Source organism: Thunnus thynnus, chromosome 16 (assembly GCF_963924715.1).
Source record: "Thunnus thynnus chromosome 16, fThuThy2.1, whole genome shotgun sequence".
NCBI lineage: Eukaryota > Metazoa > Chordata > Actinopteri > Scombriformes > Scombridae > Thunnus > Thunnus thynnus.
Genome location: NC_089532.1, coordinates 8537748 through 8561551, shown reverse-complemented (window position 1 = coordinate 8561551; position 23804 = coordinate 8537748). Strand labels below are relative to the sequence as shown.

At 37.8% G+C, this 23804-nt stretch overlaps 3 protein-coding genes across 5 annotated transcripts; 2 read left to right on the top strand and 1 right to left on the bottom strand.

Annotated features, from left to right (window-relative positions):
- Positions 1 to 11: 11 nt before the first annotated feature.
- slc5a6b (solute carrier family 5 member 6) lies at positions 12 to 12229 on the bottom strand. 3 transcript variants are annotated; one of them, XM_067614372.1, is made up of 17 exons: positions 11834 to 12229; positions 10317 to 10391; positions 9678 to 10143; positions 9510 to 9575; positions 8932 to 8983; positions 8773 to 8840; positions 8206 to 8360; positions 6715 to 6855; positions 5121 to 5250; positions 4683 to 4771; positions 3775 to 3887; positions 3575 to 3645; positions 3410 to 3496; positions 1976 to 2148; positions 1777 to 1883; positions 1554 to 1675; positions 12 to 357 (listed from the first exon to the last, which is right to left on the bottom strand). In XM_067614372.1, exons 3-17 carry the CDS (start codon positions 10023 to 10025, stop codon positions 211 to 213), a joined length of 1869 nt encoding a protein of 622 aa, XP_067470473.1. In that variant the 5' UTR covers positions 10026 to 10143; positions 10317 to 10391; positions 11834 to 12229; the 3' UTR covers positions 12 to 210. The 3 variants fall into 3 exon arrangements, with proteins under 3 accessions (XP_067470473.1, XP_067470471.1, XP_067470474.1); XM_067614370.1 differs by lacking the exon at positions 10317 to 10391; XM_067614373.1 differs by lacking the exon at positions 10317 to 10391 and having other exon boundaries at positions 11950 to 12229.
- A 115-nt stretch (positions 12230 to 12344) lies between these two features.
- Positions 12345 to 16927, top strand: cenpo (centromere protein O). The gene is made up of 6 exons (XM_067614375.1): positions 12345 to 12493; positions 12647 to 12801; positions 14220 to 14370; positions 14516 to 14787; positions 15613 to 15775; positions 16570 to 16927. Exons 1-6 carry the CDS (start codon positions 12472 to 12474, stop codon positions 16677 to 16679), a joined length of 873 nt encoding a protein of 290 aa, XP_067470476.1. The 5' UTR covers positions 12345 to 12471; the 3' UTR covers positions 16680 to 16927.
- Positions 16928 to 18380: 1453 nt separating this feature from the next.
- Positions 18381 to 23186, top strand: tp53i3 (tumor protein p53 inducible protein 3). The gene is made up of 7 exons (XM_067614374.1): positions 18381 to 18700; positions 20226 to 20301; positions 20399 to 20572; positions 20784 to 21051; positions 21690 to 21902; positions 22444 to 22640; positions 22852 to 23186. Exons 2-7 carry the CDS (start codon positions 20248 to 20250, stop codon positions 23047 to 23049), a joined length of 1104 nt encoding a protein of 367 aa, XP_067470475.1. The 5' UTR covers positions 18381 to 18700; positions 20226 to 20247; the 3' UTR covers positions 23050 to 23186.
- Positions 23187 to 23804: the final 618 nt, after the last annotated feature.

The following is a 23804-nucleotide window of genomic DNA, read 5'->3' as shown; positions in this document are numbered from 1 at the left end:
TTGTAGAGCAGTAACAGACTCAGCTGCACTCAGTCTTTTCTTGAAAAAAGAAACTCATCTAGTGTTGACTGACTGATGTTTAGCTTTGTCCTAGATTTGAATTGGAAATTACATTCTTCATCGCAAGGCATAGGCAACAAAAAGTAACAAAAATTTGTATATGTTTTTATTCCAAGTGCAAAATGTGTAACCGTTTCACAGCCTGAGATATCAAACAGCTGTTTCATGCTCCACAAAAAGTGTGTGAGTGTCAGGGAGAAAACTCTCCGTCTCTTCCTGGGATGATCCGTTGTCTAGTGTGAAGGCCAATCCATTGCTTTCTTTGAGTTGCGGAGGTTGTCTTTGTTGTGGTGACAGCTAAAAAAAAAAAAAAAAATTTAAAAAAGGTACATTTATAGCAGAACAGAGTAAGTAAATGATGTTTCAACTGCTCATAGCTATGACTTGAACAGGAAGCATGTGGTAAAATAAACTAGGGAACTGTTGGATGCAAATAAGTGAGAGGATTTTTTGTATGATTGACGTGGAAAAATACAGTGGCATGAGGAACACTGCAGCTACTCTGGATTGCAACACATTTCAAGCTGGGCCTCTTCTACAGGCCGCTTCCATGATGCCGATTCTAAGTTAGGCTGCAAATTCTCTCACTTTTTGGGTTTTTTTTGCAACCAATGGCTCCCCTCTTTTTGTCTGAGTGTTAAGACAAAGACCTTTAAAATCCTGAAGGTAACAAGTAGTACAAAGTTCTTTCACTCCAGAAAGTATAATGGGCATTTGCGTCAGATCATAAACTGACTGTAGAAGGACCAAATCCTGCACACTGTTGATCACTTGTACTCATTTTATTAACAACAGGCAAGGTATCAATCATACTAATTTTCAAAAACAACTGCGCTCTGAAAGGGAAACAATCAAAAGTCAAAAAAGCTTTTGCACTCTGAAAGTTGTCTTAGTATTTCAGTATATATTCAGAATACTGTAAATTTCTTGAGAATTGGATGAAATTTATTTGTAGTTTATCTTTGAGACCACATTTTGCGTAAATATGTATCTTAAAAGCATCTTTCAGTGTCATTTTTAACCTCCTATTGTGTGTGTTACTTCATTTATCTATTTCTAACCCATCTCCCCCTTTTCACTCCTTTGTTTAGAAGGTCTTCATGTTCACATGGTGTTGATTTTGCCCGTTGTGTTCAATTGATTTTTGTAAACTAAAGTTTGTAAACTAAAATTTCTGTTGTTGACCTAGTCAAATTACAAGATTGTGTACAGATTTCTTCAAATTCCAGCTGTATTAATCAAACATGTTTGATAGAACCTGTTAGTAGACGTGAAAATCACTTGTTGTAAAACTGAGGTTGTACTCAGGGTGTAAATTATAGTGTGTGTGTGTGTGTGTGTGTGTGTGTGTGTGTTCCAAAATAATGAAGAACAGAGCTCAACATGACGAATTGCATCATTAAAATACAATTTAAGTTTTAATTTTATTTTAATTTTACCTGGAATCATTTAGTCTGCGGGGTAATCAAACGTAATTTAATTATTTTACTTACTGTCTGTCTCAGAGGGGTCACACAGCAGAGCTTCTTTTTGAGGCGTTCGGGTAGAAAAAACAGCAGTTTCCCTAACAAAGGATAGAATGTGCCTGGTGTCACATCCTCTTCTTTCATAGGACCTAAACAGAAACGTATACATATAGACATTTTAAGATTTTAAGTTAAAATTGATTATAAAGAAAAGTGCTGGACTGCAGAGAGCACTCGAGAACTCGCCTACCTGTGAGAAAACTGATGATCAGGCCTACTAGGATGACTGTGAAGCAGCTGAACGCACTGTACCACATGTAGGACAATGAGTAAAATCTTTTCAGTCCAGATGGCGAGCTAAAGAAAGAGAAACAGTTAACTTCTGATACAACAATATTAAAAAAAAAAAAATCCTTCTGGTGTTGCGATGCTGCCCGTGTGTCTGATACCTCAGTGTGACATTGCTGAGGGCAGTCTGAACGGCAGCAGTCGTGTTGTCCGACAGCAGGGTGGCTCTACAGTCGGGTGGCAGTAGTCTGGTGCTGGCGCTACGAGCGACGATGCTCCCGATGCCGACCCAGAAAGCCACAGCCAGACCTGACCCCAAACCTGCCAGTGCGCCCTGTAACAACAAGAAGACAAACTAAATTTACTACAGATACAGATGTGGTGATAGTCAGTTTGAACTGTTTGTGCTTGAAAGCAACATCGGATTCGGATGATACGGCACCCTCACTGTCCAGTCAACAACATGGTGAAAAGATCAATGAAAGGAAGGATCTGTCATATATTTTATACTCTGTGTATGAACTGTTACCCTCTGGTAGATGTTATAGAGCCAGTAAATACAAAACAAACAGTCTCACGCTCTTGTTTGTCTCTACCTCCATACCGTTCATGTACGGTACGGTAATATTTAACTTTTTAAAAGTTAATTAATGTACATTGCCTCCTTCGCACATGTTGTTTTCACTTTTTTATTGTTTTAAGTATTTTACATATGCTCTGCCACTTCAAGGTCAAAGTCAAGGTAAACTGTGAGGTGCAGAAGTACACAAAGCAGTCATAAAAATAAATACCTACCACACACACAAACAATAGTGTGTTGTGTATGTATCTGTAGATTATGTACTATATGTATTCTATGCAGCTGTATTCAACACTTGAGCCTAAGTGTTGGGGACAATAAAATGTATCTAATCTTATTTAAATACTATATAACACTGCCAGGTGTTGATGTTATCACAATAACCGAACCATAATCCTGCTACTGTAACGTGTTACACCCTGTCACTCACTCGGTGAACAGAAGAGGAACTGAGGTGGCAGAAATGGCACACAGACGCATCATATTAACGCTGAAACAATGAGTCAATTAATCAAATGGTCAATCGATTAAAAATGAAAAATGCCAAATATTTGGCTGGTTCCAGCTTCTTAAAATTTAAGGATTTGTTGTTTTATAAACAAAGAAAAAAGGAAAATGTGACTGGAATTTTTCACTGACATCGATTAATCCCCAAAAAATGACAGATTAATCAGTGATTAAAATAATCACTAGTTGCAGCTCAAGGTTAAATATAATGCTGTCTGACTGATTTGATTGAAAGGGATGGTACGTCATTTTTATGAACTTCGTGCCTTTTGTGTTGAAATAAGGGGTTATTATTTTTGCTCTAAAGTAGACCAGCGTTTGTTTAAGGTAACTGAGGTATTTCTTTCCATTTTATAATTTAATCATGACCATAATATTGTACATCATGATAATTTTAACGACAGTAAGCATAGCAACAATATATCAAAATTTTAATTATGTCACATGTCTAACTACGCGACACATCTCCTTAGTCAACCAATAAGCTTCTTGATGAGGTTCAACTCACGGTGGAATTGGCCCACGGAAAGAACATCCCGAGACAAAACACGCCAAGAATGGGACCACCAACCATCCCGAAGATCTTCAAAGCCACCTGTAGTTCAAACATAATACGAGTCAGCGCATGTTTAGAAAGAAATGTTGGTTATTATTTGATCAGCTGTGAGCTTACTTGAAGAACTGAATCACCCATTAGGTGAGTTAGGTAGGCCATGGCCAGACACAGCAGCCCGTAGGACATAGCTTGGGAGGACATCGAGAAGACACAAGTTCAAAGTGTTTTAATTCAATTCTCATTGGTGAAGTTTTCATTATAGTGTCACTCTGTATCATGTGTTGGTGAATTTAAAGTAAAAAGCATTAAAAGCTAACCTAAAGCTTTGGACAGCAGGGTCGCTCTGGCTTCTGTCATGGCAGGGAACTGCGGTTTGATGAGGTCTTCCATTGTGACTGTGGCCAGAGAGTTAAAGGCAGAGGAGATGGTGCTGCACAGGAAAAAGCATGAAGAAACAATCAATGGTAAATAGCTTGTTCACCACTTTAACCCATTATATCTCTTAACAGGAAGCAAACAGACAGATCATTTTTTGAGCAAAAGCCTGCTTACTGTCCTCACTTACAAAAAGAAATGAAAAGTGATGCAACATTTCTATGATCCTGCCTTCTCTCCCAAACTGATATCCTACTTGTTTACGCTTTTTTAAAACTTACATACATGCCACACTATCCTGTTTCATACATCAATCTAAGGAGGCTTGACAATCTGAAAAATGCCATATCATTGTGACTTTTAACCTGAAGCCTAATTTGCTATAATGTAGAGCTGCAGCGATTAGTTGATTAATCGATCTATAGAAAATTAATCACCAACAATTTTTATAATTTTGAGTATTTTTTTAAAGAAAAAAAAGCCAAAATTCTCTGGTTATGACTTCTCAAATATGGATATTTTTTTTTAGTCTTCTATGACAGTAAACTAAATATGATTGGATTGTGGACTGTTGGTCGGGACAAAACAAGGTTGCATCTTGGGCTTCAGGAAGCTTTTTCACCATTTTCTGATATTTTATAGACCAAACAACTAAACAATTAATCAAGAAAATAATCGACAGATTAATCTATAGTGAAAATAATCGTTAGTTGCAGCCCAACTACAATAATTTGCCATTTTAGTTCACAAAGAGCACCTGTGTCATCATATACCTTTTCTAGTAACGACTATTAATGCTCGATTTAATTTAAAAGCAAATAATAGACTGACACTGAGGAAGGTTTCATACCTGAGAGCTGCACTGAATAAACATGCAACAAAAAGTCCAGGTAGCCCAGGTAGACCTTGCAGCATATCCATCACAAAGTATATGACCATCTGTGGAAAACACACAGTTTCCTTGGAACTTCAGTTTAGTTTGTATAATTATTTAATAACCACAACAACTATAATTATACAAATGTGTATCAGAACCCAGCATGGACAACACATTTACATAATGAGCCTAATATGCCAGAGGGACTAAATATGCAAATACTGATGCTGCTGCAGTGTGACGTGACTGTATGTGCTCTGGAGGGTCAGGAGTCTTTTACGTAACTTGGCATAAACTTATTTCAAACCAATCCCTTGGGATCAAGGTCACAACTCCTGTTTACCGAAAACATGAAGCAGATCATTCAGGTGATAAAAAGAGGAAAAGCACCACGATGAAACGAAAACTCACCGCATCCCTCGAAGAGGTGCCCAGCTTGTCAGAGTGATCCTCTCCGCAGTAACGTGCGAACATGACCAGTCCCATCACACAGCTTAGTGCCAGAGCCAACTGCAGGGAGGGAAACACCATGTAGCAAGACCTGCAGAAAGGTAGAAGCGTAGTTAAAGTGGTCGTTTCTTAGTTCAGCTTTCTCTTCTAAATGCTCGTTACTTTGGTTTTCAGGCTTTTTGAGACAGATATAGAAATTTGAGAGCTACTGCCTGATATTATCTTTGTCATATAAACACATAACATAAAAAACATTTTTGATAAACATCCCCTGAACACAGAAACCAGATACATTACGTGATGGTGACACTAAATAACCTCCAACGTCTTGCTGACATTTTTGTACTGCAGTATCTTGTTCACCATCAAATTTCAGTGGTTGTGCAGCAAACCTCTACTTGACATTAGATATCTGGCACAGCAAAGGAAACTTGAATGAACCGGATATACCGTTAGTGGTAACAGTATCCTGCTATATAAAAGTCGGTGATACAGAGAGACAGAATGGCCCATTCATGAGGTACACTGTGAGCAAACTCTTATTCACAATGCAAACATATATGTCACTCATGTGTGCGTGTCTGTGTGTCTGGGAGAGGGATCCCTACTCTGTTGCTCTTCTTGAGGTTTATTCCATTTTTTTCCCCCATTAAAGGGTTTTTAGTGAGTTTTTCCTTATCAGAATTGAGGGTCTAAAAGGACAGAGGATGTTGTATTGCTGTACAGATTGTAAAGCCCCCAAATTTGTGATTTGTGATATTGGGCTATACAAATAAAACTGACTTGACTTAAAGATTTGAAGTCCATTCTTAGGCAATAAACAGTCAAATTGCATTTTTCCTTATTTACTTAGGAAGGTTTTAAGAGGTTTTGTGCCAGTAAAATGGGAGAAAAGCAGCACTGCTGAAAATTGTGCATTTAGTCTCATGCAATATGTACTTTAAGATGTTCCTTTTTAGAGACACAGCTGCTGACTTTTAATGGCTCACAATGGCTCCAGTCTGCACAGATAAAATCTATGCAAAGGAGGCTAAAACTTAGATCAAATATCCTACATTGATCTTTTTGTTCAGCTGGCAACATGCACAGCCCTCCTCTTGAGGGATGAATACACTTTCAGTTCCAAAAGTGTTTTTTCTTAAACCAATATAGTTTAGCAGCTCTCTGTTGTGCTCTATTACTTTAACAGACATGCATGAAAACAACCTGGCAACAGATCTTAGTTGGTGGCACTTTATGCATATCAGATGAACTGCTGCTGGGCTTGTTTACATCTGTAGTCTCACTAAAAAGCCAACTAAATTAAAAAATTGCTTTAACATAAAATTTTACACCCCTAACTGTAATTTGCAGCATTCTTTTACTGTAGATTATACATATTGTGCCTCTTATACAGTCGACACAGTGCAATCAGCCAAAAATATGTGTCCAACAGGCTCATTTCTATTCAAACTGTCTTACACAATTTGTTGTTTCCTGTTCTGTCAGCGTTCATTGTGAAACTCTAATAATCAGACTGGAAACAAAGCGCTGAACTAAACTACTGTCTGCATACCTGACAGCATCTTTCTCTGTGCGAGCGCTGATATATCTCTGGACCTGAGACTGGTTCACTCCATAAAGGGACAGCATGAGGAAGATCCCGCCAACGCCAAGAGTCCAGAAAGTATGTCTCTCTGTAGGATCTGGGTTTAAACTAAACACAAGAGAGAAAATACAGTGTAAAGACCACACTTTAGTACCTCAGAAAAAACCTTTACTCTAACAGAATTACAGTCACTATTATCTAAGACATAAAATATATTTTTCTACATTAGTTCAAACATACAAGTGAGCTGCTCTTAATACAGTGTATATGTATTAGCATTCACTGTATAGTATGTATAATCAGCAATCAGCAGCATGACACAATGTAGGTCAACCTGACCCGACTGGTTGAAGTTGTGCAACAGAGTGAAATTAGCGGATGTGGCATCTGAATAAAAACCTTTCAGCCAATTGTTTCTACATTCTTGAGGTATTTTTATTATGTCTCTGAATTCAAAATATGTGTGTAAAAGCTGCACATAACTCGCAAACATGTTGTTTAGTAACTGTATTCATGTAATGACATGTTTGTATATAGAATATTGTTTGGGCCTTATGTTTTTATTTGCTCACTTAAACCTGGCTGCATTTTACCTTTTTCATATATTTAAAGCTGCACTAACCAATATTTTTATATTGAAAATTGATCAAATGACTATTTTTAGTGTAAATGGTGTCTCTTGTTGGGACAGACCAAGAGAATTATCACCCGACGCTGCATCTTTCAGCTCATTGTTTTGGTTTTCACGACTTGCATCTTTTTCTTTTTTGGATCACTCTTACCATTTTAATCAACCCTGTTTCCATGCAGGCAGCATTATTTTAGTACAAAAAAAAAATCTCTAATAATCTCACAGTAAACTACCTGCTCGGGACTAAACAGACATACAAAGTTAGTGACTTGCTAGTGAACACAGATGAGCCTTTAGCAGCTAAAGAAGCAGATATTTCCCACAGGAGACCAAATCAGAGCTAAAAGGAGAGTGGCTATTGGACTCACATTCACCAGGTGTTCATAAACATGACTCTATGTTCAATGATAATGTTGCTTCGTGTCTGCTGGATGTGGCCCCAAGTGCCCAAAAATCTACAGTATGGCAACTCAAGAGGGAAGTGTAGTGAGTGTATAGTCCTGCATCAGTCCACTGCAAAAAGCAACAATAACTGACATAAACCCTGTCTTAATGCAGTAGAGAATAATATTTGTTAGTTATGAGTGTTGCAAAGAACTTACAGTATGTGTTTGGGAACTGGAGGCAAATTCACGCAAAATTAGATTTAATTCTTCAATAAATGGAGCATCATAAAATAAGTGGAGGTTTGTGTAAACCACCTACAGGACTACAATCTATATAAAACCAAAAGAAAATCTGTTTTTCTGTGAATTTGCTTAAAGATTGATTTTTCAGCAGCTGTTCCTGATGCTGGTGGTTGTCCTACAAACAAACTATGGACTCACTCGAGACCAGAGATGCGGTTTCCCTCCCAGGCTTTCCTCCAGACTTCAGACACTCCTCCAGTTTGCTGTATTCCCACCACAATGACAGCCAGCTGCCCTGCAAACATCACAACAGTCTGAAAGACGTCTGTCCAGATGACAGCCTTCAACCCACCCTGTCAGGAACAGACAAGACACACAGGAATGAATCTGATAAATACTAATATGTTCCTCATTAAAACGCTAGATATCAGCTTCAGAACATATTTTTGTTTTACCTTCATAATATTGCATAATATCTCTACAGTTTATTTGTTGTACTATTAATCACTTTGTAAGATTACCGCCTTTCACAGATTAAATATATTTCATTTTTCGCAAAGCAAAGAGTCACTTTATTGGATATTGAACAGTAGTGAGATGAAGTTATTCCTGAGGTCTGTACCATATGCACAACATGAAGAGTTGAGATGAGTGAATGAATCAGGGTGAACCTTTCCTGTGCAGTAATGCTGATGAGTAAGTTATGAATATTCAAATGCATCAACATCAACTTAAGCTTTATAAAAATTATTCTCACTTTCTTACCATTGTTGTGTACAGTGTGCACACAAGTCCAGTAGCCAGCACGACTCCCCATAATTCAAATCCAGTAACTGGAAGAGAAGACAGATACAGTGTACTACAGATCTTAACTATTTAAAAAAAACAGTCATATTGAGTCCAAGTAAAATATGAATTTCCAACCTGCATTCAGTGCAAAGGCAGGAGTATATACACAAACTCCCATATAGACAACCTGTAGCCCAGAAAAGTAAAGACAAATTAGTGATTATCAACTTAAGATTTTAAAGGCAATAAATTGACATCTCTTTATTTTTCAGGCTTTATTTTAGGGACCTGTTGATCCAATCTGCTGGATTAGTATTGGGTCGATAATAACCTTTTTAAAAAGAAATAGTTTGACATTTGAGAAAAATGCTTATTTGCTTTCTTGCTTAGAGTTAGATGAGAAGATTGAGACCACTCTCCAGAATTGATGTGGTATCAATCCTCTCATCTAACTCTTGCAAAGAAAGCAAATAAGCACAAATGCAAAATGTTGAACTGAATTTCTTCTGATCTGCATAAAATACAGTTTCTTCATCAATGTCAAAAATTCATTAAGATGTAACCAAGATGTGAGGTATACAGATTTAAAATTTGGGGAAAAGGGAGCACTGGTATCAGATCAAAAACTCTGCAGATGGTTGAGTTATTGGTATTAGGAAAGAAAAAGTTGGATTGGTGCACTCTTAATTTATTGTGTAAAGTGTTGCACATACCGTCTGAAAGATGAAGGTCAGAGTTCCACAGATGCGCACTGCTTTACTGAATCGCAGTTCAAGATACTGTGGAACAAAACATCATGAGAAGTGAGGGAAGGAGAAACAAGCCTCAAATATTAACTTTTAATCTGGATACAACTGAAAAAAAAAGCAGTTTTGACAAACCTGGTAAGCGCTGGAGAGCTGCAATCTGTACAACACGGGAATGAAAACATGAGCTGGAATGAGGAGGCCGAGAACGTAAGCACAGCCGATGAACCAGTACTGAGTACCGTGAGTGTAGATCTCTGCTGGTACACCGATGATCGCCACGGCCGACTGGAATGAGGCGATGAGCGACAGAGAAACAGGAAGACAGCGCATACTCCTGTCTGCCAACAAGAACTCCTGAGTGGTGCGCTGACGCCCACCAGACAGAGCATAGTACAGCCCGATGCCCATAGAGGCAGCCAACAAGATGGCAAATATCACATAGTCTACAACCGTGAAGTGCTTCTGGTTGGACGGGTCCATCGTGATTGTCTTTAAGTTCTGACTGAAGTCGGAGAAAGTTCTGATCTTGTCCTGTTGCGCAGTCAGACTGGTGGGAAATGTCTTTGTCCACACCCATCAGTAAGGAGGGTCCAGCAGCCTTGAAGAAAGTATGGCAAATTGAAAACACTGATTAAGAAACTGTGAGAAAGTATGCTTTTGCTGACATGCAAATCACAGACATCCAAAACTGTAGCCAGCTGCTTTTATCACAGCCAAATAACTTTGCCTGACCTGCAAAGAAACAAACCTACACAACCTGATTTGTCCCACCTGAGCTGGTTTTACAGATTTTCTGTTACTTCCCAGATAAAGGTGAAGTCACTGCGGCCTTTGTCATCCCCTGACCTGAAATATTTGCAGCAGAAAAGCTTTGTTACATGAAGAAACCTCCAGTCTTGTACACAGAAACCGAGGTCACACAACCTCTGTCAACTTTCCCCTGCTTGTGCTGATCCAAAAATACAGACTGCTGGTTTGGAAATGGGAGGTTCCTTAACACTCTGCCATCTGCTGTCTTTGTGTGTGCTGTTACAAAAAGATAAACAGCTGCAATCAATGTCTGTGTGTTTTGAAGGTCAAAGTGTCTAGATTTCAAAAGTTTCCCTTTAATGCTGCAAAACATGGCAGGGAAAGAAAAACTTAATGTTTTTTTGTTTTTATCATGAGAAAAATGTTTTATATCATCACTTTACAAATCAAGGGGACACCAATAATTAGAGCTGAAACAATTAGCTGACTGACAAAAATTTTTTTGAGTCATTTTTCATGTAAAAATGTCAAATACTTGCTGGTTTCAGTATACTGAACATTTTTAAGTTTTGAACTGTTTAGTTTTGAAGCTACTTAAAGATGTCACCTTGACCTCTGGGAAATTGTGATCAGCAGTTATTACTATTACTTCTATTTTTATCATTATATAGGCAAAATAATCAAGGAAAAAGTCCTTAGTTTGTATTCATTTACCATCACTTAAACTCATAAAACTAGGGCAGCAACAAAAGATTATGTTCACTGTTAATTAATCTGACAATTATACTCTCAATCATTTTTTGCTTTTTATATTTAATAAAATAATGAAAAACCTCCATCAAAATTTCCCAGAGCACAAGATGACCTCTTTAAATGTCTTCAAATGTCTGATTAACAGTTGAAAACCCAAAGATATTCAGTTTGCAATGATACAAAGCAGCAGATGCTCATATTGAAAAAAGCTGGAACTAGAGAATGTTTTGCATTTCTGCATGAAAAATGGCTTCAACAATTAATACAGTATTAAAATATTATATTACATTATTTATCACCTGTATTTTGTGGCACTTATATTTTCTCTTACCTTCTGTTTGTTTTTTTTTATTATTGTTATGCACCACAACACCAAGGCAAATTCCTTTGCAACCCTACTTGGTAATAAACTTGTTTGCGATTCTTCTTCTTATCAATTAATCAACTAATCATTTCAGCATAAAGTACATTAAGGTCACAATAAACTAACTGTTAAAGATTACAGGAAGGAAAAAATCAGGAATATTACATTGACTTTTTATTCACTTGCAGTTACAGTTCATGTAGTTCTAGTTATAAATACCTAATACTGGTGTTCTGATGTCCAATATGAACTGTACAGGAAATTGAGGGTACTGCATCCAGTGACCCTCAAAAGCTCCTTTAACTTTGCTTACCATGAGAGAACATGAGCAGAATATAAACTCGGTCAATATAATAGCACATGTCTGAAAATGCAGTGCAGTAGTGAGGTAAGAACAGGTGAAATAACATTAGAGGCTCACCTTCACACGTCAGGCTGACTGTTATTGGCACCATGCTGGTTACTGAGAGACACTCAAGAGCGTCACGTTAGTTTAAAAAAAAAAAAAAGTATTTGTGGCTAGGAACAGCATCTTACATCTTGTACAGTCCTTTTCTAGATGATGAACGTGTATGTTTTCATCTCTCCTGCTGTGTTAATAAAGTGTTAAATTAACCTACTACCGGGCTAATCTGTCGCTGTATGCTCCATGTGATCACACGATTTGGGTCATGTTTAGGTGGTAACTCACACCTGCGAAATATCTCGCGAGAGTGCGAGTTTTAACTCAAACAATGATCTTTCCCTAACACCAACCAAGTATTTTTGTACCTAAACCTAACCAGACCTTAATCATAGCACTGTCACATCATAAAACATAATTATTCATACAACGCGCACAATTAAGACACAACACCTGGAAATCTCGCGAGAGTTTCGTAAATCTGGGAGCCATCGATCTAGACATCTGTTTTGAGATTCCTTCCGGGGTTCAAGTAGTGTGGGGCGTTGCAAGAGATGACGCAGGAGCAGCCGCCAAAATCAAAAGTCTGTTTTGCTTTTAGCGCAAAGAAAGCGACATTTTCAAGAACAAAATAGGTTAAAGTGACTTTAAGAAACATGCAGGGAGCGTCCACGAAAGGTAACTCTCAGCCATATTAACTGTTAGCTCGTAAAAACATTTGTTTTGATGCTAATGCTAGTCGAGGCAGTTTGTTAGCTTCAATGTTTAGCCGTACAGCTCTCATGTTTGTTGTTTGAGAGTTCATATGAGTATTTTTTTTGTTATTCGCAGGTGTTTTGAGTCATCTGAGTCTACTGGAGGTTCAGGCAAGGAGTCGTAAAGCTCAACCTCGGCAGCAGCAGAGTCGTGTGAAGGAGCTGAAGGTTAAAGTGGAAGAGCTGATCATGCAGAGAGACCAGCTGAGAGCAGAGATTCAGACACACCAGGTGAGATGAGTTAAGGACAGTGGTTCTCAAAGTGGGGTCCGGGGACCCCTAGGGGTCCTTGAGGGGGTTCCAGGGGGTCCCCAGCAAAAAGGGAAATAATTTATTTTCGCTATAATTCCATCCATAGGTAATATGATGACAGAATGTATGACTATGTTGGTGATGGGTTTCATACATTTTATGTACTAAAACATTTAAAAGCAAAAATCTTATCCCATGGGGGACACTGGGACAAAATCTTATCAAATGGGGGCCCATGGTCTAGTTTGTGTCAGTTTAAGGGTCCTTGATATGAAAAAGTTTGAGAACCACTGGTTTAGGATGACAGAAAAGGTTGAGATTACATAATTTGTACTAATAATACTGATGGTGAGTCATAGTAGTAATGGTAGTTTAGATAAGATAAGATATGACACTTTAAAGCGGTGGTTCCCAACCTGGCTGCTGTGACACTTTAATTTCCTGTTGGGATTAGTACTAACTATCTATCTACAGCTTCATATTAGCTTCAGAGAAACTTTTAAATCCATTTTTGCACAAAAGGAGGACTGTGTATCATGACTTACATTGTAAGTGCACTATGAAGGGATCTTCTAATGGCCAGTATGAACAGGAGGAATAATTACGGCAAGAAAAACCTATTTCAATGTTCATTTGGGCTCCTGACTGTTGTTTAAGACAGACATGAAAAATTGCGAACCGGACCAGAATCTATGAATATGCAAATAGGTTTCTCTTGTGTAGAACTGAAACAATTAATCAATTAGTCAATATGCAGAAATAATATTTGCAACTATTTCAATTATCAATTAATCCTTCAAGCAAATATGCCAAACATTTTAGGGTGAATGTGAAAACAGCCATTTAGTGTCTGTGCATACATCATTCTGCATAGTGAAGGTCAAACATCTAAGTGAAGTTACAATAAGAAAAACACATTTTTGAGTGAAGAGGGACTTTAAATTATTTAAAGGATGTATTGATTCAACTTTATGGTAATTTTGGAGGCTGTAGTTTGAGGTGCTGTTTATTTTTATTGTGTTACACTGACAGTCTTCTTTAAGATTTTATATCAGTGAAGATAGACTTAAAATAAAACCTCCAAAATTACCATAAAGTTAAATCAACACGTCTGAAACTTTCATCACTGCTCCATAGTGATTTATATGGATATTTGGATATAAAATTGCACATACTCTGAAGAGGATTTTGCCCAACTCACCCACTTCTTCAACAGCAATTAAAAAACATTTAGGTGTATAAGACTGTTGCAATTATATGTATTAATGTCAGTGCATCTCAGTGAGCAGCCTAAAAGGTCACCGTGTATCACTAACTTTATCTACAATTCTGTTCTTCTTGTGGGTTTTTTTTTGTTGACTGATTACGTCGGTGCTGTTTCAATCGTCCTGCCACAGAATCTCCAGAAACTGAGGATGTCTATGGACAAACAGTGTGCACATGAAGAAGACGAGGAAATGGATGAAGACTCTGAGGACTCACAGATTTTGCGTCTGATGGCCAGACATACACAACTGAAAGACCTTCTGCATGCTCATCACCTCATTGGTACTGTTACATTATTGTCGTGCCTGCTTTAATTCATTCTAAGTAATAAAATAGTGATCGGTTTGGTTATATGTCTCAAATTCTTTATCAGTCTGTTTTAATCTGCTCTCCTCACCTCCTCTGTTTCATTCAATGGTGTCACCAGGCGGGTACGACATCATAAAGACTTCTCAAGGTAAAGGAGTGTGCGTGTCTCTGGCGACTGCCTATGAGGGGACTTACTTAGACACGTACAACCTGGAGATTGACCTGAAGCCAACTCTGAGGATCAGTCGCCATAACATCCCCTCGTTCATCCCCCTGAACAGCCTGGCTGAACAGAGCAACATGCAGACAGACATCAAGGGTTTTCTGAACACCCTCAGCCAACATCTCAACGCCTTCGCAAGTCGCAAGCAGCAGCTCAAGCTTGTTAAGGTGCTAAACTTTGCTATTTTTAAGTTGTATAATGTTTCACAATGACTGAGAGATGTTTGTCAGTAGCTGTGCTGTGAAACTACCCTCCAGTATAAAATGATTAGACTCAGGTTTCCTACATGAGCATATACTGTTATATAATATTTTTTGACAATTATCCTTCAAATTTAGATATTAAAAAGTTGTGGCAAAAATATTGCACAGAGGCAGTGCATGTGACTGTAGAACTATTAACTTTATTGTCAAAGTGGAAACTTACAATAAATACAATAGTACATTTTTAACACCAAACATCATTATAAATTATTGAAATAACTTGAAATGTATTTATTAGTAATAATTGCATAAAAGAAATGCAACAAATGATTCAACTTGAATTAAGGAAATAAAGGGTCTAATATCTGCAGCATATAAAACATTTATGTACCACAGTTTCTTTTTGCAATTTTGACAACATACTGAAGAATGTCACTACCAAAATACCTGAATACTGATATATTAATCTATCAGAAACGTATTGGCCAGTAACCCGGTCAAACTGTCAGATCACACATCCTTATTTGTGGTGTGGGACAGTAAAAATCTTCCTGAAATCTTACAGAAAAATGATGCTTGCATAGTTTTTTTTGCACAATTTGCAGATTTTTAAAGACAGACATGCAGTTTTTCTTTAAATACTATTCAGTGGTTTCTAAGCCTAGAAACACTTGTCTGTTTTAATAGTTTGATAATCTCTTATAGAGAGTAGAACTGTAATCTTACTAGTTTGAGGATAGCATGCATGTAGTTTGTTTTGGGAGATTAACTCACTTGTCTTGTTTACAGGAGCTGTTCCATAAGTCTGTTGAGGTGCTGGAGAGTAATGTTTTATGTTCAATACTGGTGTTGATGTTCACCGTGCCAAGAGAAAACACTGCAGTACTCTGCAAACTGGAGTACACGGATCACACAAGATGCCTTCCCACACAAGTCAGCTTTGAATGTGAAGGTAGGCTTGTTATACTGTCTGTGTCTGTACCAATATAATCCATAAAACAAAACGGTGTCTTCTTACACCAATGCTGTGAACTGTGGACACAATCATGAAGAGTTGAACAAAATAATGTTTTCCACACATAACTCTTATCTGCTTCACATAAAGTCTTTGTCTCAGTAGTTTCACAACATACATTCTTTACAGCTCACCAATGCTGTTCCAGGATTGTCCACAAATGTATAAACACAAAATAATTAGGCAAAATAAAGGCTGGGAAACAGTCAAAAACTGTATCTCTCTCACACAGATCAGCAACACCTGCAGCTGACTTCTTGAGTTAAGCTCTTAATTACCCAAAAGAAAGAAGCGCCACCTGGTGGTTGGAGGTGTAAAAACAATTAACACAAATATATACAGTACATGGCTGCAACTGCAATGATTATTTTCATTTTTTGATTATTTTCTCGATTAATCAATTAGTTGTTTGGTCCATAAAAATGTGAGAAAATGGTGAAAAATGTTTATCACTGTTGCCCAAGATGCAACCTAAAATGTCTTGTTTTGTCCCAACCAACAGTCCACAACTCAGAGATATTCAGTTTGCTGTCATAGAGAACTGAAGAAACCAGAAAATATTCACTTATTAGAAGCTGGAACAAGAGAATTTGGAGATTTTCTTCTCAAAAAATGACTCAAAAGGATTAACCGATTATCAAAATAGTTGGCGATTTAATTTAGTAGTTGGCAACTAATCGATTAATGATTATGCTCTCACATTTCCCTGTAATATTTACTGTTTCTTGCAGACGAGAAGCTTCCAGAGTCTCCTCAGTGGAAGGAAAACTGCAGCTTACTCATGGAGACTCCTGTGCACCAAGCTTTGATAACCATGAAGAAGATGGGGAATATTGCTTAATTTATTCAGAAACGAGGCGTTGGATGTGTATAAAACTGAGTACTGTTTGTGTATTTTAATGAAAAATAATGTATATACTTAATTTGTGTTGTTTATCAGTTAAATGCTTTCTTTTTAGTTGAGGTATTGGAAGTGTAAGTACAGATTAAAGCGTTTTTCCAGACTTCCTCTATGGAGGTTGCACAATTAATTCCATTTGACTTTTGTCCTTGAGATTTTCAATAAATGCTGTGACCTTCGTTTGTAAAGCTTCCCTCTGAAACTTTCTCAGCCTCTCCACTTCCTCTCGGGCTTTCTGCTGTTGCCTGGCAAGCTCTTTTTCTGATATTGAGTCAATAGTTGCGATATTTTTCATCTTCATGAGAGACAGGTTGCTTTGGATGTTTCCTCTGTGTCTCACTGACCTTGAGGTCTTGACTGACGGTGGTGGTGCCGATATCGACCGACTCTGCTCTTCCAGTTCAGATTCGTGGTCGTGAGACTGGATCAATCTCCTGCCATCGGATGTGTAAATGCCCCTGAAGTGTGTCTCAGCATTCTTGTGTCTGCCTATTTCTTTCATAGCGATGTTAATCGTAGCTTTAGGCTCACAAACTTTTACTATCGCCACTCTTCTCTGTTCTTTTATCACCAAGTCTCTTCTTTGTTGAAGCATTTTGCGAGTGTACCTGTACTGTTTGTTAAGCAGGTCTAGTTTATGCCGGAGATCTCTGTCTTCCTTTTGGTTCAACACTCTCAGCTCTCTCTGCAGCACAGGTCTGTAGATTTGATCCATTATAAACAAGGTACTAGAGGGAGAAAAGCATGTTTTTGGTCCATTTATTTCTGTAATTTAGTCACTTATAAAGTAAATTAAAGGATGTAATTTTCTTACCTGATAAGTGTGCACCTTCCCCCAGCGTACTGTGTCATACAGGTGTGTTTGCTGCTATGGCTGTCTCAGTATGTGTAATATAATAGCCTATTGTAAGTGGATGGGGTTGTTTGTAATTGTGCATTGACACATTCCTTAAGAGATTACATTTCAGGATTCCTGCAGAGTGCAGTCACAGGGCTTCTCGCAAGTCATGCAATCAATAAATAATGATTCACTTTGTGCGAGGTACTTAGGGGAAAAGTGTTTCCTTTGTGATTTTATGCAGCTGTAGTGTTTTGAGGAATTTTAATATTCCAGTCTCACATCATCTTTTATTGTTTGGGGTCTAAGTTATATTTTAGGTTGGGGTAACAAAATCATAACAAAACTACTTAAACAATATTCTTCAGTTTCACATGATAGCTCTTTAATTTATTGGTTAATTCTTCACTGTAATGTCGTAACCCACTGCACAGATAGTGTAGACAGATGTATCAGATATTAAATATCAGGCATTGCTGATCAGGGCTGTATCATTAGGAATACTGATGTCACGAGCAATATGGCAAAAATCTCAGATTGCAGTTTCTCAAATGTGAACGTATTTGTAATCTGTGATTTTCTGTGATATCTTGGTTGGACAAAACAAGACATTTGAAGCCACTGATGTTACCTTGGGCTGTTTGCTGACATTAAATGGAACCAATAAAGAAAATAATTCGTAATGAATCATGTTAATTATCGTTAGTTTCGGCTATATTCTCTATACTGCCAGAAATATAACTAATGGAGAATAAAATACCTCTTTTTACTTGTATTTAACTAGTTTTACCTAAAATAAGTGACATTTAAAGATATTGCTCCAAAGCTTTAAAAACACCATGTGATAGGTTTCCTGTAATTGTTGAAAATAAACTTCTTGTTAAATTCCCCTGACTTTCAAAGCTGAGTATAAGTTTCAATAAATGCTTTTAGTGATGACAAAAATGTTTATTATGGAGCAGCACTATCCCTTTAATATGTCATGTGTTAGAAAGCCTGCCCCTCTGGTAGTTTGATCCCTCCCGCGGTAAAGTGAGGCACAGTCTGGATCATGGCACCACAAAACTTCCCAAAAAATCATGCAGTCGTCTCAAAGTCGATGAACTGTTGACATCTCTGTCTGGTAAGTACATTTGCTAAATGCTTGAGCACAATTTACTGGTAACAGTGATTCACTGCCAAATCAGCCGTTATGCATCATTTATCACAAACTGCTGCATGTTTTCATTCAAATCATATTGATAACACATTTGAATAAATCTGTTGTATCAGTTCAGACACTTTAATCACAGATTTTTGATCTCTTGAACTTGTAGACATTGCTGCGCATGCGCACTTCGCAACTGAGGTGCAAAACGTAATCCTGGAATTTCTCTGACCCTTCCGGTCATATCAGTACTGATAAACCTACTACAGTTTCTTCTGTCTTCTGCTTTTTTCTTCCCCTTTTCTTCTGCATCTTCCCTTAAATAGTTTTGTTATTCATCACAACTATGTTGACACCAGTGAGGCCCCCTAATAATACATCCATGACCGTCACCCAGCCATGGTGACGCCATGGTTCTTCCATGTATGGAAAGTCAAACGGCTCATAATTCGTCTGTTTACACGTATTTATTTTTTTCACATTAATGCTTAAAAGGTTGGTTCACTGTGAGTAGGAACAGTAATAATAGTAATTACATTTTTCTCACTCATTCTTTAGTGGTATTTAGATATTTTTGGTTTCATTTGACCCTCTTACAGACATAAATAAACATTTACTGAAAATAATCACGGAGAATAAACATTTTATGAAGATCCATACAGGGACACTGATAAAGCCACCCTCCTTTGATTCTGAATATTTTTTTATTGAGAGTATTATACCATTCTGCATCCTTTGTTGTTATGCTAATGGTAATGCTGCCCAGAAGAACTTGCTCTGCAAAAGTGTGAATACTGCCAGCAAAATAATAGCCACTAAGCAACACAGCCTTAGTGACATCTACAAAACCCTTGTCCTCTCTAACCTGTGTTTGCCTTTTTACCTTGCCTTTTTGTCTTCTGATTTGGACACTGTTGCTTCGCTGACTGATCACCTGTGTACCGACCTTGCTCTGATTAAAAGGACTGATTTTGAACTGCTACTCAGTCTGTGTCTGCATTTGAGTCCAGGCCTGTGGTTCAGTATTGACAGTACTCATAGCAGTACTACAGTTATTGCTGCACAGTGGAAAGTATCGTATTGTGTATATTTCTGGGCTGCGTTGTGTCTTCTCTCACATTGAATCTTTGTAATCTTTGTCTTTGATTGCTACCGATTGCTTCTCTTTCTTCCTTAGTGTTTATGTTTTTTGTTGTTTTTTATTTCTTCTTAGTGTGTATGTTTTTTATGGTTTATGTTAAGTTTTGTGCACACACTGCAAACCAATTTCCCTCTGGGATAATAATAAACTTAATCTAATATTACACATAGGCTGGAAAGAATTATGGGCCATTTTTCAATGCACCTGTACATTTCCAAAGGATCACTTTCTATAGCCTATAAATTAAGGTAGAATTTAGTTTGTGATTTAACTGGTCCACTCTTAATCTGTTCAGGCATGGTTGCTATTGCTGTTGACAATAACTACCTGTTTTTTTTCTTTATTTCGAACAAACCACAGTAGTCACTGCTGGAACTACTAAATGCATCACATCCTCCGCACCGGGAAAGCTTTACTAGGAAATACCGATCAGACAGTGAGTGTTCAAAACTGAGTAAAGCTTTCATGAAGCTGCTACAGGCATTTCTTGACTTAATTTAAACATTTTAAACGTGTTTTTCTTCTTTTTCTAGGCGTGGCACAAGTGTTACTCTAGCTTTGTAAAGATGATGCGGGCAGTGTGTATTGACGTACCAGGAGGACCAGAGAATTTGCTGCTGAAAACTGTCCCCAGACCTCAACCCAAAGATGGAGAAGTCCTAATCAAAGTTCATGCAACTGCCCTCAACAGGGCAGACTTACTACAGGTTCAGTACAATATACATTCCTACACAGTAATCTCCTTGAAAACATAACTATTGTTGCTGCTGAATGTGGTCATTTCACTTTGACTTTTCACATATAACATAATCTAAGCATTTCTTGTCGTTTATAAAGCAACATGTGATGATCTTGATTCCAAAACACATCTAAGATCATGTAATTACTGTATGATAAGAGGTAATTTGTCTTCCATAGAGGCGAGGCTTGTACCCACCTCCCCCAGGTGAGAGTGACATCATAGGCTTGGAGGTGGCTGGTACTGTGGATACTCTGGGCCCAGGGTTGAAAAGAAGCTGGAAGCCAGATGACAGGGTAATGGCCTTGCTCTGTGGAGGAGGATACGCAGAATATGTTTCTGTGCCCGAGGGGCTTCTCATGCCCGTACCGCCTCACCTCACGCTCTGCCAGGCTGCTGCAATCCCAGAGGCCTGGCTCACTGCTTTTCAGCTGCTGGATCTCGTAGGTATAACATGAATTTTGATCAATTTTTTTAGCAGTTTGAGATAAAATATAGTAACATGGGGGAAAAAAAACATTTACAGGGCCATACAAGCTGTTAACAAAAAAAATTAAAGACAACAAATCAACAGCAAATAATAGAAGTGTAAGCCAGCACATTCCTGAAACTTTACAAAAAATAAATAAACATGAACACAGATGAGATGATGATCAGCATTACATGACCACTACCACAAGTATTGCATCCCCTCTTGTTATTTATAATAGAATATTCATTTTTCAGCAGGGGAATATTATTTATTTTAAAGCAAAGTAACCGTTTCATTATTTTGTTATGTAATATGAAGCACTTTGTAGCTTTGTTCTGATAAGTGTTAGTTGTAATAGTAGTAAAAATAATCTTACATAATGTAAGGTCTGCATCAGAGTAATACAGTGTTTAAGCTGTAATTTGATGGTCATAGATCTGTAAAGAAACTAACAATTCTCACTGTGATGCTCTCATGGTCTCTGGTTATTTTCCCCTAATTTAATGCTTAATTTTAAATGACCGGATTACCCCCCCTCTTCTTTCTTTCTACAATTAACAACGAGTCAAAATTCAATTCTGTTTTTTTTGTCTTCTTGCCATCTGTCTTACAGCTCAGGTGAAGGAGGGTGAAGTGGTGCTGGCTCATGCTGGAGCCAGTGGAGTTGGAACAGCTGCTGTTCAGCTGGTTCGTCTGTTTGGTGCCGTGCCCGTCGTTACTGCAGGGAGCCCAGAAAAACTGAAGATGGCTGAGAAACTGGGAGCAGCAGCAGGGTTTAACTACAAAGAGGAAAGCTTCGCACAGGGAGTTCGTGACTTCACAGGAGGTGAATTGTGTAGCTGTAAAAAGTCCGCTGTACTGCACAAAATGTACTATCTTTACTGACAATCAGTCACTGCTGTGATGTTTTTGCATTGTTGCAAACAATGCGGGAAGTGTTATGGAGCCTTTTCCTTGTATTTTCTTCATCTGTGCAGCAGTGGTAGCAGTGCTGCTCATGATCACTACCAAGTTGTTCTATTTGTTCCAAACTTTTTTTAACGGACCTAAGACCTGTTTAAAATGTTAGAATAGAAATTTAGAGTTGGTATTTCTTGCACAACTTCATCTTCTCCCAAGTTGCATGGAGAAAAGAAAAAGTCCAAAGACGGCAAAACTCTTCATCTCTTGCTTCAGGTTCAAACTTTAAAGGATAAATCTGGTGTAAGTCTGTATTTTTAAGATATATCAAGTAGTCATTGATGTGTTTTTAAGACTTTTTGGACAACAATGGGCTGTGGTGCAGAAGAATAATATAGTTTATATCAGTCTTTGGCTACTCACAATAAGCCTCGCTTAAGTTGTATAACTATACTGTATCTTCACAGGCAAAGGAGCAAATGTCATCCTTGACTGCATTGGTGGGCACAACTGGGAACAAAATGTGAACTGCTTAGCCACCGACGGCCGGTGGGTGCTGTATGGCACCATGGGAGGCAAGGGAGTAGAGGGAGATCTGCTGGGCAAACTGCTCTCAAAGCGAGGCCACTTGCTCACCAGCCTCCTCCGCTCTCGCAGCCTGCAGGTGAGAATTCAAGCCAAGCAGGGATGACACACCGACACACCAGTTGTGTTTCATCGTCTGAGCGTGTGAACGTGCTGGCTCGTGTCAAATGAAAATTCTCTGTTCAGTCTGTGCCTGGTTTTAGTTTTGGTTAATTTTGACACATTTCTTGTATTTGCATGTCTGTAACTGAGACTGATTTTAGCTTTTCATTTGCATTTTCCCTTCACAGTACAAAGCAGACCTGGTGAAGGCTTTCTCACACAGAGTGTTACCGTTTTTCACGGACCAGCCTGCCTCCCTGAGGCCAGTGATTGACAGCACATTCAACCTGGAGGACATTGCAGAGGCTCATAGACACATGGAAGCCAACAGAAACATGGGAAAGATTGTCGTTAATGTAATTCCACAGTCTCAGGAAAATCTTTGATTACAACCATATAATAATGGCTCTGAAATGTATTAAGGAATCTTACAACACAGTGTTATTTGAAAATTATTTGTCTCACACAGATGTTGATTGTGATTTTAAATATGCACCATCCACCAATAAAATGATTCAAAGATGATTTTTACAGTGCAGTATCTTCTGTAGTGTTATAATACAGTGGTGATAACAGGATTACCTATCACTGAAGGTTCATTATTATTATTATCAATATTGTGTATAAGGTGGAGTCAAAAAGAGGCTGTGTAAGTCTTACCAAACCCTCCTGCCACAGGAGATCCACAATGACAGTCCTCTCCACAGATACCATGCAAAATACTAAACAAACTTTATAAAATATTATAAGAAACCATCACAGGAAACCCTGCTGTCAAGCATATTCAGATTTAAATTTACTCCTTTACTACTTTAAATAAATAAATAAATAAATAAATAAATAGTAAAATAACAGAAAAGGTAGGCAATAAAATCAGATTTCTTAAAAAAAAATCTTGAACTGTATGTGCACATTTCTTATTGTTTATAAATTGGATAGACTCTAAATACTTTCTAAATTCAATCATGAAAAGTTCAGACAATGGGTGAGAACTTGGATTTATGAATGCGAACCTATCCCAGTAAAATTAATAAATCTGTCAAACTTATCACAAACTTGGCTTCCAGCTTAATAAAATACATGTTAAGTCGTATCTTTGAGCACTTTGAGTTTCACTATGAATGAAAAGTTCGGTACAAAT